We start from the raw sequence: 17,646 nt of genomic DNA, 5'->3' as shown, positions 1-17,646 counted from the left end.
GCAGGGCAAAGCAGTATCTACTGAAAGTGTACACTTTCAAAATTTTCTGTGTTACTGCAGGACTCTCTCTGCATAGGATGTCCATCTGCATTCTCTTAACCCTGTGATGGAAAACCAAGCGTTTAATTAGCATGCAAAAACATAGTTAATTTTTAAAGGATTGAGATTACTTTGTGGGAACCTTAATTTCTGCAATTCACATGCCTTTCTCATAAACAAATTTAACACAATCAAAGAAGGAACAAAAAAATAAATTGGGCCATTGTGTTACCTCCGACGCAACATCTCTTGAAAGGCATGCACCACCCCGCATGGAGCTCGGTCATGAGCTCGTATCCCTTGTTTGGCTCCTTCAGATGATAGCCTCTGTTCCTCCCCTGCCTTGGGCATAATTATTTCACTGCCTAATTGACAATTTGGCTTTTGCAACTTCGCTGCTCATGCATCCTCATCTCTTCGCAGGCACAGCGCAGCAGTCAAGATTTTGGTGACCGACTTCTGGCGGCTGTGCTGTCTTCACTCTGTTCCCCTGCTGCTCAGCTGACCTGCCTTCTACCACCAAGCTTGGACAGAGAGACTCGGCCCTGCATTGAGGGGCCTTGCTCACCAGAGAGCCCAAGCACTGGAACCCAGCTTCCTGATGTTGCAGACTCATCCGCTGTCTACCCCTTGCTTGTTGAAGTTGTAGCACGAAAGACACTGGTGGGTGCAGTTCACTGCCAGCTTTCTAAAATGTTTTACCATTCATATAGCTTTAGGTTCATCTTTTAGGGGTGTGCAATTATTTGAAATTTTCGAATAACGAATCAAATGCAGTAGAACCTCGTTCATATGTTCTGGAAAAAAATGTGAGAAAAAAAAGACGGGCTAACCGAAAAACAAACGATCCGAAGTTACTGAAAAATTTGACAGACTCAACTGTAGTTGACATGGCGAAACGTTGCGCGAATCGTTGCGCAAGAGACATGAGACGCGTGTCAAGTTGTGGGGCCTCGGCAGCACGAGACTTGTTCTGTCGTTCTCATATTGAGTAGTGTATTAAAACGGTGATGAGAAAACGAAACAAAATCAAGCTGGTGGGCAACACCAGATGCCGTCGAAGTGAAACAGACGCTTACATCGCGCTGCCTGCATCAGGGAACGACGGCGCATTTAGATTATCACCTACTAAAGGCGTGCAGTACGCTAGCAATGGCACTACGCCCACGCACTGTAAAACAGACAGCTGAAGGTGCTTATCGCAATTTGTTTGGCGGCGATAGCTGTGAATTCGGCATGCAACAACACGGGAGGAGATTTGCTGGTACAGTCAAACCCGCATATATCGAACTCGCAGAAAAACTGGAATCAGTTCGTTATGTCGAGTAATTGGTTATAGAGCATTTAAAGAATTTGACAATGTACAAAACGCACCTCATTAAAAAAAGTGTTCTTTACTTTCTAAATACATGTACAGCGGGCATATTAGCACAAGAAATAGTCGCCGATCTTCTTCTGCTTTTTCATTTTCAAAGCATTGTTCAGCATACACTTTTCAACATTGTCGAGTGACTCGGAAAAGCTGAGCCCGCAGCCTTCTATGGACGCGCAGTGGCGGCGAACAATGCTTAGCGCATGACATAAACTCCTTTCAAGCCTGCACGTTTCTTTTCTTTCGGGGGCCGCTAATATGTGGCTCACACTTGGTGCCCCACTTTGTCTCAGTATGGACAAGTCGGTTTCTTGGGCATCACCTTCGGCAGCCACTTTTGTGGGCCTTTCCACCCATTTGGCTATCAACTTCATACACTTCAGACCATGTAAGCATGTATGCTGGTCTCTGTTGAAGCCAAATTGCGGCCAACGAAGGCCACAAGCAAAACTTTCACACGGCTGCAGCAGGAAAGGATTGAATGGGAAGCACCAATCACGGTTCGTGTAAATCGGGAGTCTATGTCGCTGTGCGGACTGCAGGAGCAGGTGCTTATCTCGAGCGACTGCATCCCAATGCAACTTACCAGGCCCCCCAAATCCAAGAAACGTAACACAGCGACCACGACCAAGTTTCTGCAACAAGATTCTGCAATCAATCACTTCAGTGTAGCTTGCGGAAAAACTCAGGCTATTGAGCAAGAAGAGAAATTCTGAACTATACCAAGAATTAAATATGGGAATGAGAAAGCTGGCATTCAAGAAAGAAGCCATTCTGCTCTGCAAGCACTGAAGGCCAAAAACATTAAGAAAAGTGAAATGCTACATAGCACACGGTACAAAGGTTAATGCAAGACACATGCCGATGCCGCATCTGCTATTTCAGGAGAGGAATTTAACATGGCAACGTACAGTAGAAAATACTGCTACAAAGATGTTATGCTAATAGAAAATGACAGGCATTAAGTATGAGCAAAGAATCGGTTCACCTTTATGTTTGGGTAAGGATGAAGAATGATGTCTAGCAAGAATGGGGAATGAAAAAGCTTGCATTCATAGCAAAAATTTATACTTGGCACAAATTGAATTTGACAAGGCCAGGAAGCTGATTAAGGAAGGGCCAACTGATGGAACTCTTTTGGCCAGCATCGTCCATGCTTGTTCAGAGGTTGCAGGCGCATCTGAACACGAAGAATTTCTTTTGTTGAGGTACCTGGATGACTCTGCCAATATGCGTGCTGGTGGAATGATGGCTGAGGCGCTTTTCAGTCTTGATACAGTCCTACGTAGACTTGGTATCTCATCCAAATACTTCTGGATCCGCTTCTTTGTTCATGGTGTAAGAGCCTTGTGAGTTCGGCTCCAGCCCCTTCCTGTTGGTGTAGATATATGAGGGCTCCTGTGATGAGGACCAAGATGTGCTTGGTGCAGACTATATTGGGGCAGAACAGTAACTAATGAGATACAGCACAGATTAGCCAAACTCATGTAGTGTTTTCTATGTTCGAACCAATTAGGCTACACCGTAAATATGAACAAACATTCATATCATCTGCTACAAACAAATGGCAATGTATCTCAAGACTAGCAAGCCAATACAGCATATATCAAGCATATTTATTTCTGAACCCAGTGTTGTTTACCTTGTAGTAGCAGCAAAAGTCCACACGATGGCCTTGTAGCAGGTAGTAGCTTCTCTTTAATGTGTGCAGTGTGTTGCTTTACACTGGTGCCCTCTGGAACAGAAATTTTGACTGCATCAGAAATTGAAAAAAACACAATTTGGCAATATGAAATGCAAAAAGATGTGACCTACATATATATTGTAATGGTTTGTGACTGCAGAGCACATGCAAATGTACACTGTTTGTTCTAGGGTGCTTGAGCAGCATGTTAATTAAATATTGGTACTTTCCATAATATTTATGTCTGCATAACTACAATGCGTGTCAACACCTTAAGTTTTATTAGGATCATAAATGAGAACATTTTTGTGCCCATATATACACTAGAATAAATCACACTGCTGGTTCCACAAGCAAAGGCATGAAAGACATAAAGCTATTAGAACTGATGCATTCTTTTTCTGAACGTGATGCACCGCTTCACTACTGCAAAATAAATGCGCTAAGGTAAACCAAACTGAACAGCAAGAACATTGGAACCAACAAGTACGAAATACGGGTTAATTACCGTGCGTGCAACTATTTAATACATTCAATTCAGTACTTTGACTTCAACTTACCAAAGGGTTATTCGGTTTTGTGGTCGAAAAAAGTTTTCAGCGGACTTGAAAAAAAAAAAAAAGATATTGACCAGGCTAACCAGGCTACTCAGTCGCCGATAGCCACGGCTACAACGAGATGAAAAATGTGACATGCGTTCCGATATCGCTCCCACTCTTTCGTGAGTGTGTGTATAATGACGGCCTCACAACTAAAGGTTCATTTCAGAAACGGCAATAGAGGGTCCTGACTACCCATATTTAATGTAGGATCTAGTTTGTTAACTTGTCTCCGCCTGTGAATTAACGAGATGAATGTTAAATACCGATTCAAGCAGCGATGTTAAACGACTCACCGCTATTGCCATCCTCAGTTGCAGCAGAATCCGGCTCCCATTTCAGTGCAGACTTGTTCCGCATGGCTCACGACCAGAACCTAGCTTTCAGGCTTACATCTCCGCTTGCAAACACGTCACTTCACCCCAAGTTAAATAACGCGAGGTGTCGAAGTGCAATAAACTGGTTTTAGCACAAAATAAGCAACCAGCATAAGTGTACGAACCAATGAATCTGTGCTTGCCGTGTACGCGAAAATACCGGTAAAGATTTAAAATCCAGGTCAGAGGTCACGTGGGAGGTCGATGATGCTGAACGTGATTTTGCGTTTATAATGGAAAAACAAAAGCAGAGTGAGTACTCAAGAGTGCAATGTATACTTAGGAATAATAATTATGTACTCTTTATCATCTAATAAAAATGCTTCGATTCATGTGGGAGAAAGTTTGTAGGTTGAAATTGCGCTTACTACGGCGCCTCTAGCGGGAGACTACGGCACTCACTGGGGAAACTTTTTGATGACGTACTATGCTTGGTTTATTAGCAGGGTCGCGCGGTCGATTTTTTCGCCCTCTGTTGCCGTTTGTTGGAACTTGAGAGTGTGCGGGACCTGGCTATATTGCGTCGCACATTTGCGGTGCACCGCCAGCCCAGCGCTATCAGCACAGTTGGTGCGGTCCATTCGTGTTTCGGAGGGTGGCGCGGCGTAGAGCTATGAGTGCAGCACATTCGTGTTCGGAGGGGTGGAAGGGCAATGGGACAGATGCGCGCAAGGCTGGCGATGCGGGAAGGATGGAAGACAGCGCGCGGCGTCATGCAACGGTTCAATTTTTTTTCTTTTGAAGTTCGCATTCCATTCCCTTTCGGCATGGACACCCAGTAGCCAGGCTTCATCGTTGCAACCGATAATGGGGCATGGGGGCATTGTAGTAAGCGTGTTATTTCACCATAGAAAACATACAAAAGTTGACGGTGCAGCAGCTTCTCATTGTTATAACCGACATATTGTTAAAATCGGTATCGTTATAAGTGGGTTCGACTGTATATGCAGTTATTAATTGGTCCACAACATTACCTTTAAAAGCATTATGTGATAATGCACGACAGTGTATGCTCTGAAGAGCCCCGAGTTTGCAAACAATCTGTTTAGTTGTTCCTAATGCTCCCTTTGTGCTTTTAATGAGACATACTTTATGCTGGGCAGTGTAATGACAAAAGCCTTTCATTGTTGTGAATACCAAAATGTAAAAATGGTTAGTGAGAAGGCTGTGCATTATTCAAACTGTTCGAAAAAATATTCAGTACTTGATTTGATTCACGTCAGGTACTATTTGATTCATATTTGATTTGGATTTGGCGCTATTCGATTCGTATTCGATTCATTCTCAAAAACTTCTTTTTGCACCCATGTTCACCTTGCTATGTTTGTTTATTGCCAAGCAAAACAGTTACTCATTACAATGGCTCATGTGCTGTAGAGCTCCTGCTGATTTGATTCCTCTGAAGTGCAAAAACAATAATTTAGTATGCTTTCAGTGTGCGTTACAAATCTTGTGTTGAAAAAATCAATCAAGGGCCCATCACAATGGCATTCTTCATAGCAAGGTTGTGGCTCTTGGACGTAAAACCTCACAAATTTTAAGAAAAGAAGATGTGAGGAAGAGGCTATGCTGTGTGGGGTCAAGGTTTTATTGTTTATTATTGCTGGCGACAAAACAGAAACAGCACATATAACAAGACATTACAGAGTACAGTTATTTAAGGATTTAAAAGGAATGCCATTTAATGTTTTGAAGCGAGATGCTGTTTTTACCATGTCCAAAAGACCTTAGAAGACTACGGGGCAAGAATCAGCAATAAAATTGATGTCTACCTGAGTCTTTCAGTAATTGCCGATGGCAACTTGAATAACAACCACGGAGGCTTACCCAAAATTTCATACTAAGGCCAAAGAAAAACGAACGCTTAAGTATCCCTTGTGTATGTTCAAGAGAAGAATGACCAATTTTTGTCCAATTTTCTTCACGAAAAACAATTGTAATCAATTTATTTTTCAAGATTGCAAATGTAGCAGAATAAATATTCTTTACAGCCTTGAAAATGCAAAACGATGAACTTCAATGCTTGGATAACTTGTGACAAAAATAGACACACACTAATGCTTCTTTCTCTCCAGAGCCTAAAAACTTCCTTATAATGCCTCCATGAAAAGCTAAGTGAAAGTTTAGCTTATCACAGGTAAGCTGTGTGCCATAACCTTTTGCAACTGATTCATAGCGCTTACAAGGATAACAGGCCTGGTGGTGGTGTTTCTCAGTGGCAATTTCTCATGCTCTACGAACCTGGAAAGGAGAACATTTTGGTTTTTGTCACAGCAGGTACACTACCTCTGCACTGTGTTGTGTGTTGTCCTTTTTAGGTCCTTTGCTGATTTTAATAGTGTGAAAATCTTTTTCAGAAGGAAGGATATCACACTGATAATTGCAGCTTCAGAGATGTCCTGGAGCGTCTGCTGAGTATCGTGATTGCCCCTGTGCAGAGCGTACTGAAGCATGTAAGTGGAAAGGCTGGTTTCTCTCATCAGAAGCAAAACAAACCAAAATACTGGCTTCACATAGATGTCTTATCCATGAAATTTTGACTCTTTTGTGCCTTTTGCTGACATACTGCTTCTTTGTAATTACTTTCTTACACAGGAGGCAGAAAAACCATCTGTGAAACTTGTGTCCAGCACATGCGCTTTTCTTTCTGCTGTGGTTGCTGAACTTTCATCTCAGACTATAGGTTGTGCGGTGAGTTGCATACTTTAATTCAATTTGGCTTGCTTGCCAGGTGTGTGTGTGTGTGGTTAGTACAAGCTATGATGAAAGTATGAATGCGTGTGAAACATTGCTGAAGACTTCAGATTGCAGGAAAGTTTCTTAGTATTGTCCATTTATTTTTCTTATTTCTTATGGTGTTTTACATGAGTGCAGGGGAGGCTTTTCTCTTGGTCACATGGGTTTCTCTTAAATGTATCCAGCAGGCAGGTACTCATAATTTCTGTTTGCAGTGACTAAGTTACAATAATCAAGGGGTCAGTCAGTGCAGTCTATCAATTTATGTAATGAAACAAATTAATTTTATTCATGCTGTGCTGCAACTGCTGACTTATATTTTAGGTGGATGTACAGCGCGCCAGCCGGCAAGCACTCCACTGCACTCCGTCTCGATTCTCACGGGTCTGCCAGAACAGAACGTGGAACACTGGAAACGGTTCTCCGGATGCCATCTGCTTCAGCGTTGATAGACCTGGAGTGCTTATTGCTGGTGCTTGCATCTATGGCGGAATTGGCAATGAATGGCAGTATGAATTTGAGCTCCTTGATGATGTGAGTGTTGCTGAAGAATCATCTCAGGGATCTATTCTTTATATTGCAACACCAGTAGCACAGTTTGCAGATTCTTTGTTTTAGATGATAAACATTGTATGCTACGATTGTTGAATGGAAGTAGAACTTGATTCTGAGATCAAGATGTCTTGTGATATAATTTATCTGATGCAGCCCAAGCTAGCTAAACTGATGCACTCGGCCCCTTAAGGTTGCTTATGAGTGAGCATATCACTGCCGTGAGTGTACACGAGCATGTTATATCTGGTAATTCCTGCTGGTTTGCATACCAGTGCACTAGGATAGTAGAATCATGTTTTATACAGTGGAATCTCGTTGATATGATTCTGCAAAATGCGTTTCTCGGAATATGTTGTTCTTTTCCCAGCCAATGTCTTACAGGATCAATGTATTTCGAATAATACGATTTTCGGATTCTACGTTTTATTTTTCAGTTCCTGGGAATATCGTATCAACGAGGTACTACTGTATCAACTTTTGGTGCGCGCGTAACTTTGCAGTAGACACCCTACAGAAGGACTAGTACAGTAGAACCTCTTTCATATGTTCTGGAAAAAAAAAAAAGAAGTTAGAGAAAAAACATAACTAACCAAAAAAACGTACAACCCAAAGTAGAAAAAAAAAAATGTCAGACTTGGCTGTAGTTGACGTCTACGTAATCCAAAGCGTTGCGCGAAACATTGCAGCACTTGACGCCAGCACCTGAGCATTTATATATGGAAGTCAGCTCTTCAGTGTGTAGTGTTGTGTGGCCAGTCACTGCTGTGCAGAATCACTCGTGATGATCAGCTTGCCTGTGTTTGCAGAGCGGTGTTGGTGGGGAGCTGCCTCACATGCAACGATGGAAGCAGATTAGTGAAGCTCAGGGCTCGTTTGGCCCGGAAGATTGCTACTCAGATGTGGCAGAAGTGAAGTTTGACCGTCCAATTCCTATCAAGGTTAGTTCTTGCTGCTGGGGCGCTGTAGCTGGTCACAAGGCAATGTTTAAGTACAGTAGAATTTTGTTAATTCGAACTCCAAGAAGACCGAAAATTTATTCTAATAAAACGGAGTTCAAACTAAGAGCCCCCTTTACATACAGCGCCCGATCAATTGTGCGGTACAGTGTGCAAAACCAAAACTGTCTCTGGGCTTACATTAAAAATTTGGAGGACGCTTAACTTTGGCCTTGCGGGGTCTCACACAAGCTTTTGGCACAAAGGAACGACAACACAGTAGTGCAAAAAATCAAAAAGACATTTATTGCACCTTTTATACACTAATGCCTGCTAGCTGAATTACTGCCCATAGAACATTCCAATAGCACGCGACTAATCGAGGAAGTCCGACTTACCGTGACGGGATAGCGAGCAAATATGTTCGCCCCATGCTGGACACCTAACACCTAGTCGTTCGCGTGTACGGTTACACGGCTGGTGGCGCGTCTGAACGATGATCGTGTTCGTCCATTCCGGTGCCCCGCTCCCAAGCCTCGTGAGACTGTCTCGCAGAGAGCGTGTCGGTGCATGCGCAATACGTCCACGCCACTCGCCGATCACCAGCCAAAGAGGTGTGGGGATGCCCGACCCTCACGCGTCCCCTGATGTTGTTTTGCCCGCATGGCTCCCGTCTCCTGTAGTCCGGCTTCGTCGCGTAGCTTTATGGCGGTGGAGTTGCAGCGTATTATGAGAGATGACGCTAGTGTTGCGCTGCTAATGCCACCTGACGGCGGAGGGTTACGTGGGCGCAAAAGGGAAAAGGCTGTTCCTCTTCTTGTTGGGGCCGGTGAGCAATGCGGACGTTCCGCGCATGCGCCAATCCACGCTTCACGAGACCGTCTCGCGAGGCTAGGAGCAGGGCACCGGTATGGACGAACACGGATCGTTTGAACATGCCACCGTTTGCTGGACCGTACACGTGAACGACTAGGCGATGGTGTCATAGCATGGGGCGAACATATTCGCTCGCTATCCGATCGTGGTGAGTCGGATTTCCTTCCAGGAGACATTAGTTCACTGAATAATTTTTATTTTTTTTCAAGACATCCATTGAAAAATGGTTGATACACAAACAAGGTACAGTCGAACCCAGATATATTGAATCTGAATGGGATCACAAAAAAGTTCGATATATAGGTAATTCGATATATAAAATGAAAATTTCATACAAAAATTTTCAAGGGAATTTTACTGCTTTTATTATACTTTTTCGTTATACAGAATAGTTCGTTATATGTTGGTTCGATATATCAGGGTTCAACTGTACTCAGTATGACAAAGTCATGTAGGAACACAGGTTAACAAAAGGCAGTAGCCAACTTAAGACTCGTTTTTGGATTTCTTTTATGAACTTTCTTGTATTTAGTACAGCTTTTATTACATCGGCTCTGTGTGTTGCAGAGCAACCATTAATTTTCATGGTGCAGTTGCAGCCCTATTGTACTGTTTATTCTCTTGTATGTGAGGCATATTTTATGAGAAATTACATGAGTTTTGATTGTGGTATTCTTTCAGGAGAACACAAAGTATGCTTTGAGATTGAAAAACCATGGTGCAAGGACAAATAATGGTGATGGTGGAGTGACTCAAGTGAAAGGCCCTGATGGCACCACGTTCACATTCAGCGACAGCTCCCTGAGTTTCAATGGCACCAACCACACCAGAGGGCAGATACCTCAGATACTCTACTACAGGTAACTTGAAGTCATCAATGCTGGTGAATGTAGGATACTAATCCCTTGTGCTGTTCGTGTGTTCAATAAATGAGTGTTGGCTACGTGCCCATTCTTATTATCACCCGTGCAAATTTTTTTATATTATCCAGTTCACAATTAATGGAAATTTTTACTGGAGGTATTGACAGGGTCAAAAGTGCAAAGTGAAAACAAGTGAATCAGTGGCCTCATTGCACCCCTGCTCACTCAAGTGATGTTAGTGAAAGTGACTGAAAGACACACTACCAATTGTTAGTCCAGGAAAGGCAGAATACAATACATTAATTTGTTGACACTGCATTGAACAACAAAAGTAACTTTGGTAACATTTATGACCAGAGGATTCCCCATAAGACCACTCTTACTTACCAATGCAAAAGCACCTGAAAAGTTTGCGTGATATGAGAATGAGGACATAAGAAAAATAAAAAGATCATTGCTTGTTTAGCACGCCTATGGCAGCTTGCACGAGGTGTTTTACTAAACTCTTTAGTAAATTTGCCCACTTTTTAAATGCTTTATGCAAGTCTCCCCTAAATAAAAATGGCATACCAGTGTATTTCTAGAATCCAAAAGGGCTCCACTCTATACATTGACTGCATGCACGTCCATTTCAAGGTTCTGTGTTGTCAGTTGGAAAGAAATCTATAGAGCAAATGCCCTTGAACTCATTGAGAATTTCCAAAGTTCCAGATAGAGTTACTTGTGTGTGTGTGTGTTTTTTTAATTCCACACATGCTCACTTATTTTTCTTCTTTGGTGAGCCGACTTGAAAGGTTTCTCAAATCAGTGATATGCTTTGAAAAATGGCTATTTTATCTGGATGAAATTTCATTGGGTAGGATGTTAAATTTGTTGCGTAATTAAAATTGATAGATCATCGTAAAAGGATTTAATTATATGCTGATGTTGTACTTGCCCTTGTGTAGTGCATTGTGCAATGTCTTACTTCCTTTATTCTTTTGTAGCACACCTCATGACACAGAAAGCCAGCAGGCTATGCGTGATTTAATGGAACTGCAAGCTCGTCGAAATGTCCTCAACATCTGTGGCACTATTGTCAAGGCTAGTGCACAACTGCTGTCTGAAGCTGCTTCTGAACAAGGTCAGGAATTTGATCTCATTTTGTCATGAACTTCTCTGGCCTTATTGGTGCTCCTGAATGTTCCTGCCATTGAACAAAGAAAATGCCATCTGCTATTTACAGTAGCGTCTGATTTTTCGGACTCCCTAGGGGCCGCGAAAATGTCCGAAAAATCAGGCAGTCCGAAAAAATTAATGCATGCTTTTTCCTGATTCCAAGGGCTCAAATTGCCACAGGTATGTCCGAAATAGCGCTGAAGGCCTGCCAGTACACTTATTAGGCGTATCGGGGCTTGTACTGTGGTAGGAGACGGCGGGTGCACACGTGTATAATTAAGGAATACAGTGGAATCTCGATGATACGATAACGGCTAATACGAATTTTCGGATGATACCAATTTTCCTGTAGTCCCGGCCGAGCCCCATTACTTTGCAACGTGCTAGAGAACGGTTCTTACGAGTCGATTTTCGACCCGCGTCGGTTGATGCGAATAAACGCCGCCCCGCCCCACCGACGGCCGCGAAAGAGGAACAGCGCGCAGTCACGCGCTTTCTCCCTTTCTCTTTCGGACGCGGCGCCGGACAGCGCAGAGGCCGCGACTGGGCGCGAAGAGTTTGAAGCGGTGGCGCTTTTGTTGCTTTTGTGCTTTTCCTCCCTTTCTGCGTGCCATCGGCCGGACGGAGTGGCTGCTGTGCTTCGGGCCGCGTTCTTTGTGTTTGCGCCATTTTGCCTAGTCGCAGCGAGCTATGTCTACCGAGATACGATCTCGGCTGATTCGCGCGGCCGTACGCCGAGGCACGGAAGCCTCTCTTGGCGCGTCTTCCGTCGACTGCGTTATCAGTGCCGATGGCACAGGGCGATTGTCTGTTTCGTTGCCGGAGTCACATGGTGCAAGATAGCGCGACACGTAATCCACGGTGCAAGGTAGCGCGGCACATTCAGTCGGGTGCACCTCCGCTTCTCCCACTAATTGCCGTATTTTTCTTGCCGTAGGAGGCTTGCACTTCCGTATTCCGAAGGCGTGCTTCGTCCAAAATTTCTTCTCCAACCAGCGACGATCCATCATTAACTTGGGAGCTCTCAGTAATCCGAATTCTGCGTGTCAAGTGAAGACGCCGGCGTGGTTTACGAAGCAGACAACTGCGGTTGCCATCGTGCCCCTGTCACAGCAGCAACCAATGGAGAGACGCCTTTCAGCACGGCAGCCAATCGGAGGCCCGCTTTCATCGGAGGGCCCGTGTGAATACCTATCGCAGACCCGCGCTTCTTTTGTTTTTTGGCGTTTGTTATGAGATGGCAACTACGGATGAATTAAGCAGAACGGCGAAACCTTGAGCTTTCGAACGATACCAAGATGGCAGCCCTCAGTGTCAGGAAATTTGAGATATGTCTCCGTGAACTGCGGTGATTTTGTGCGATTTAAAGCCGTTTTCTCACCCTGTGCACTGACGAATTAATCTTTTTCGGGCACTTTTAGTGCGTTTTCAGCCTAACCATTTTGATACAGCGTAGATTAGGCGTTGCAGATACCGAAACGCGTGGTTTTCAAAAATCGATTTCAAAATTTCAGACGTTCTTGTACATCTATGGGGTACGTGGAGGTGCCGCGAAGGCGTCCGAATTATTGGGCATGTCCAAAAAATTGGGCTTCCGGAAAATCGGGTGTTGACTGTATTTGATTTGTTGACCGCTGCCTTTGCTTTTCTTTCACCATTACCAAATTTCTTTGTTTGGCGGACATATAAGGTTGCTTAGTGCAGAGCTATATACAGTCAACATCCGATTTTTTGGATTCCCTAGGGGCTGTGAAGATGACCAAAAATCGGGCAGTCCGAAAAAACAAATGCATTCCTTTAACCCTTTAAGGACAGAAAACAAGCACAGCTTCTCAAGCTTAAGCTTGCCAAAAAGATGGGCGAGACCAGCTTGTCCAGCGCTTTTTTTTTTTTTTTTTGTTACAAGCCTGAAGACGATTTGAGCCCCTGTGTTGCTCCGCGCTTCTTCCAGATAGTGTGCTCTTTTTCGTGCTTGTCGTAAATAACTTCGGGTGGTGCAAAGAGCTGTTGAAAAGTGAAAGCCGGAGCATACTTGCCTTTGTGCAGTGAAGCCTACCTTCGTTACAGTGCAGAGAGAGAGAGAGAGAACAACTTTATTTAGTGTCCAACAGTTTAGGGGGACAGGTCCCCACTAAACGGCGGCCAGTAGCCTTCGGGCCCTGGCGGCATCCTCGGCCAGCAAAGAATTCTTTTTTTATTAAACCTCATTTTTCTGACAAATTTTTTTGCATGGTCTTGCTTTATATGATCATGTGAGTCGTTTGCACGTGACGTTGGACGCATACACTAACTTATCAGCAGAGAAGCCCACTGTTGTTACAATGTAAAAAAAATTTTTTTCTAGTAAAATTCATCTTCCTGACCGAATTTTTTTTTGTTGTTGTCTAGCATGATCATTTGCTAGGAAAAAAGAAAATCCGTCTTTATGGCACGTTTCTTCTTTTTGCATTTTTTTACCGTCAAAGGTTAACTGTGCTCAAAGGCCCAAATTGCTCCTGTCACGGTGAGCGCATGTATAATTAAGGAATACATTTTAGTATGCTTCACTCACTCACTCACTCTTGGTATGCTTTACCGCAATACTGTTCGTATGCTTGACTGCGTAACACCCTGTATTGCAGCGAAGATAACTTTTTGAAACCGGCAGTATGCAAGACCCTTGCCGTGCAGTTCGCGCTTCGACGCCATTGGCTACAATGTTGAAGGCGGAGCCAGCACCATTGCCCACAGCAGTGATTCCTTTAAATGAAAAATGCGATGCCGTACAGCAGAAAGCTTGATAGCGAACATTGAAGTTGCTAGGCTTAACGACAGCACAAAACGTCTACTACGACTGCCAGTGGATTGGTGGCGAGAGCGTTGGTTAGAGACTGCGAGATAATCAACATGGCGGTGGTGGTGGCTTCAATTAATGTCGTTTCGGACCTACTGTCACGACAATGTCAGAAAAATAGGATGGCAAATTGTTTCAGCATCTGAAACATGACATCCGCTTGCGGATGTGATGTTTCGTACACCAGTGATCGTACACCAGAGCAAGTGATCACATCACTGGCTCTATGGTTGGACGCCTTCGTGGTGGTGCCACAAAGGCATTCAAATTATTAGGCATGTCCAAAAAATCAGGCATCCAAAAAATTGGTCGTTGACTGTAGCTTCTTTCGACTTCACAATGTTCGACTTCCATATCCTTGTGTTTTGCCACTACTACAACATGATATCTGGTGGGGATACTACTGAGTGTCAAAGGTTCACTAAACACATCAGTTGCTTTCTGATGCATCATTCTTATAGCACTTTTCAGCATCACTGCACTACGCAGGACAACTCTCTAGAACTATTTGTTGCTTTAATGTTGCCTCTATGTTTCTCCAATGGAAGCAACCATTTAGACAACTACTTTGCTTCAAATACGATTGCCAACCAATAATTAGGACTCAGCGGGAACTGTCTAAATGTCCGAATAATTGGGAGTTCCAAATAATGAATTCTCCACAAAATAGGACACTTTATTACGCAAGTTCCCAAAAAAAGCTTCTCAATGCACTTCTTCCTGCACACATGCTTGCATGCAACCTCATCAGTCTGTTTTTCAACCGTTGTTATGCTGTCTCTATTGATCGACGAAAGGCAGTTAAGGCATGCACTAAAGCTTCATCCCTTGGCAACAGAATTCGACTGTGCCCCGATAGCCAAATGATCGTCAGTCTCTTCACAACAGTCATAGTCCGGCATTTCCCTCGCTTCAATGCCACCCGTTTTGGTGCAGACATTACACAGTTTTAGTTTAACGTTAGTGTAATAGTGGGGTTAAGGGAAATAGCGTTACCGTTCCGTTACGCAAGCGAACTTTGCAGAAAGAGAGTTTTAGTATAGCGTGATAGCATAGTTTACGTGCAGGACGCTATTCCATTACGCTTTGAATTTCGCATACATAGGGCACCTAAGTATTCTATGTGTGTGTGCGCCCGGAAAATGCAAGAGGCAGCGCAATGGAAGCCAGGGGCGCGTTGTATTTTTACTTCCCGTGTCCGCCGATCTGGACCGAAACAGACAAGCAGTACAAGCTGTCTACCATAGCCTCTGAAATGTTCCCATCTCAGAGGCCATATGCCGTCGTCGCGCCTATCTCCCGACTTTACCGACAGCTGGCGCTCGCATCTCGGAGAAAAATTCTCTCGTTAGGCTTAGGCGCTCTCGAAACGAGAAGCGATCTCGAAAATTTCTCAAGATTAGCCATAACACTCTCTCGTCAGAGCAGCATGAGACTAAGCAAAAGCCGTTTACGCAGTCATTTGCCACGAACGAAGTTAATTCTACAAAAACAACGCCAAATTCAGTTCGAAGCGGGCGACCGGGACCGCTGCCATGTTTTATGTAAACTACGTAAACCACGGAAAGATGGTAACGTTAAATCTGAGCAATAGCGTGCATGCGCTCAACGGTATGGGTCGGTAAGCGTGCTGTGCATTCGCATTTCGATCCCGCTATTCCGGTAAGCCCGCTATTACTGTAAACACGCTAAACTAAAACTGTCTATTAAGGGTTCTGAGCATCCAAAACTCGTAACAACAGCCAAAGATGACCGTGTCAATATTTAACTCTTTCATTACCGCTAGAAATGCACTAGAAATACCACGATACATAAAATTATAGCCTGGTCACTGGTGTTGAGAATAGATGTAAAGAAGTAATAATTTCTCAGGCAGTTTTTGAGAATTCTTATGCAAAACTTAAAAAACGCATCTCGGGAAACACGAATGAAAGTAATAATTTGCTATTTTTAGTGTAAGTACTGAGAGAAAAAAAAATCTTAAATATACAAAATATGTACCTGGCTTCTTAGTTCCCAACTTTTCTAAATCAGATCACGCAAAAAAAATATATTATTATGAAGATTGGTTGGTGTCAATACTAGCCATAGTGATGCCCATGCTATCTGGTAGAGCAGTAGCTGTGCAAATGTGAAAACGGGCAAGTTCCTATTGTACAGGAAGCATTTGCTCATTGCAGCAGGCACCTGGTTCATTTTTTACTGCATTCTTTAGGCTCACAAAGCAATGGTTGTCATGTTGGGGAGCATGCAGGAGCTTTTTCTTACTTTATATTTCATTTGGTCAGCTTTAGTGTGTAAGCAAGGTTGTCTAGCGTACGTTCAACTGGCGCAGGAGCCTCCACATGCTTTGTTCTGTTGCTGTACAGTGTTGTACAGGAACATGGTCTGGCGGTATCTGGGCCAGTAATACGTAAAACTATTTCAATCAATTTCTATTCCAAATCGGCCATTAGTCCTTTGTGACAGGTCAGAATGGTTCGGTTTCAGCCAATATGGGCAGGCGTCGCACCCATATAGGCAGAGCCCGAGCCATTTTGACCTTGGAGGGAGGGCTAATGGCTGATTTGTAATAAAAACAGATTGGAATAGCTTTACGTTATACCAGCCCGGGAATGTAGCATAATATTGTACAGTAACGATAGCGGCACTTGCAGAGGTGGTGTTCAAAATGTAAGAGATTAGACTGCTTGTCATGCTCCGGTCGAAAGTCAGTCTGAAACTGACTTTGTGCTCTTGTGTGAGTGAAAACCCCACACAACGAGAAGGGTTGCTCATAATAATTTTTACTTACGCTGTCAATATGCTGATGCAACCCACGGTGGGGAAAATAAAGTTGCGCTCATGAACTTCTACCATTATTATTTGAGACATTGTTAGTATTGCTATTCGAGACATTGTTACATTATTTGAGACGTCGGATTGGAAAATTAGACAACCTGGGAGAAGCTTCTGTGTCTTCACTCCTACTGTCATTTAAAAATTATGACCCCCAGTCGACCAAAGCGCAGTTTGTGCATGATTTTATTGAGGAAGTGCTAGGAGCACCAGAGGCTAACATCGACGATATCTCCTGTCGAAGTCTTGTTTTTATAGACTCCACAATCTGCCCGAAATTAAAAATATGACAAATAGTTGAATTTAAGTCATCATTTCAGGCGGTGCATGACATTTCTAGTAGAATTTCAACGGAAATGTTTAATAGTGTATAGAAAAACTGCCGATCAAAGTGATCAATTTCTGTAGGCGTGGTAATGAAAAAGTTAACACTAAAGGAACAAACACTGGATGAGCAAAACACACGTCACAAACTGCAAATGCAGTATTTACAACTTAGTGGCTTGCCTTGGCTTGGCTTGTCTCGTGTTTTGAGCACAGTCGTCAACTACTAGATCAACAAAACTTTCGGTTTTGAAAAGGTGCCGAAGACAAGTCAAAGCAACACCATTGCTCTTTCTGTTCAACTTGGTGGCCGAATTAGCTCGCAGTCATGCAGGCGGAGTCTGAATTATAGAATAGCGTGCTGTAAGGTATCTAAAATTTTGTTGGTCCTGATACGTTGTGTTTATGAGGTGAGCGGCAGCACCATGAAGTTGTGCGAATAATAGAGTATATTTCC

The 17,646-nt window shown here is 43.5% G+C and overlaps 1 protein-coding gene across 2 annotated transcripts in view; it reads left to right on the top strand.

Moving 5' to 3' along the window:
* LOC119449561 (E3 ubiquitin-protein ligase MYCBP2-like) overlaps positions 1 to 17,646 on the top strand; it is a 208,031-nt gene that overhangs the window by 86,309 nt on the left and 104,076 nt on the right. The window contains exons 32-38 of one of the 2 annotated variants that reach the window (XM_049665301.1): positions 463 to 702; positions 6,432 to 6,524; positions 6,667 to 6,762; positions 7,132 to 7,341; positions 8,169 to 8,300; positions 9,855 to 10,033; positions 11,023 to 11,159. In XM_049665301.1, coding sequence (XP_049521258.1) covers positions 463 to 702; positions 6,432 to 6,524; positions 6,667 to 6,762; positions 7,132 to 7,341; positions 8,169 to 8,300; positions 9,855 to 10,033; positions 11,023 to 11,159 — 1,087 coding nt within the window. Of the gene's footprint in view, positions 1 to 462; positions 703 to 6,428; positions 6,525 to 6,666; positions 6,763 to 7,131; positions 7,342 to 8,168; positions 8,301 to 9,854; positions 10,034 to 11,022; positions 11,160 to 17,646 lie in introns of both variants that reach the window. The other variant, XM_037712753.2, reaches the window with a different exon arrangement.

Source organism: Dermacentor silvarum, chromosome 4 (genome assembly GCF_013339745.2).
Source record: "Dermacentor silvarum isolate Dsil-2018 chromosome 4, BIME_Dsil_1.4, whole genome shotgun sequence".
NCBI classification, from domain to species: Eukaryota; Metazoa; Arthropoda; class Arachnida; order Ixodida; family Ixodidae; genus Dermacentor; species Dermacentor silvarum.
Note: the sequence above shows the minus strand (reverse complement) of the source record. Positions and strands in the feature narration are given on the sequence as shown.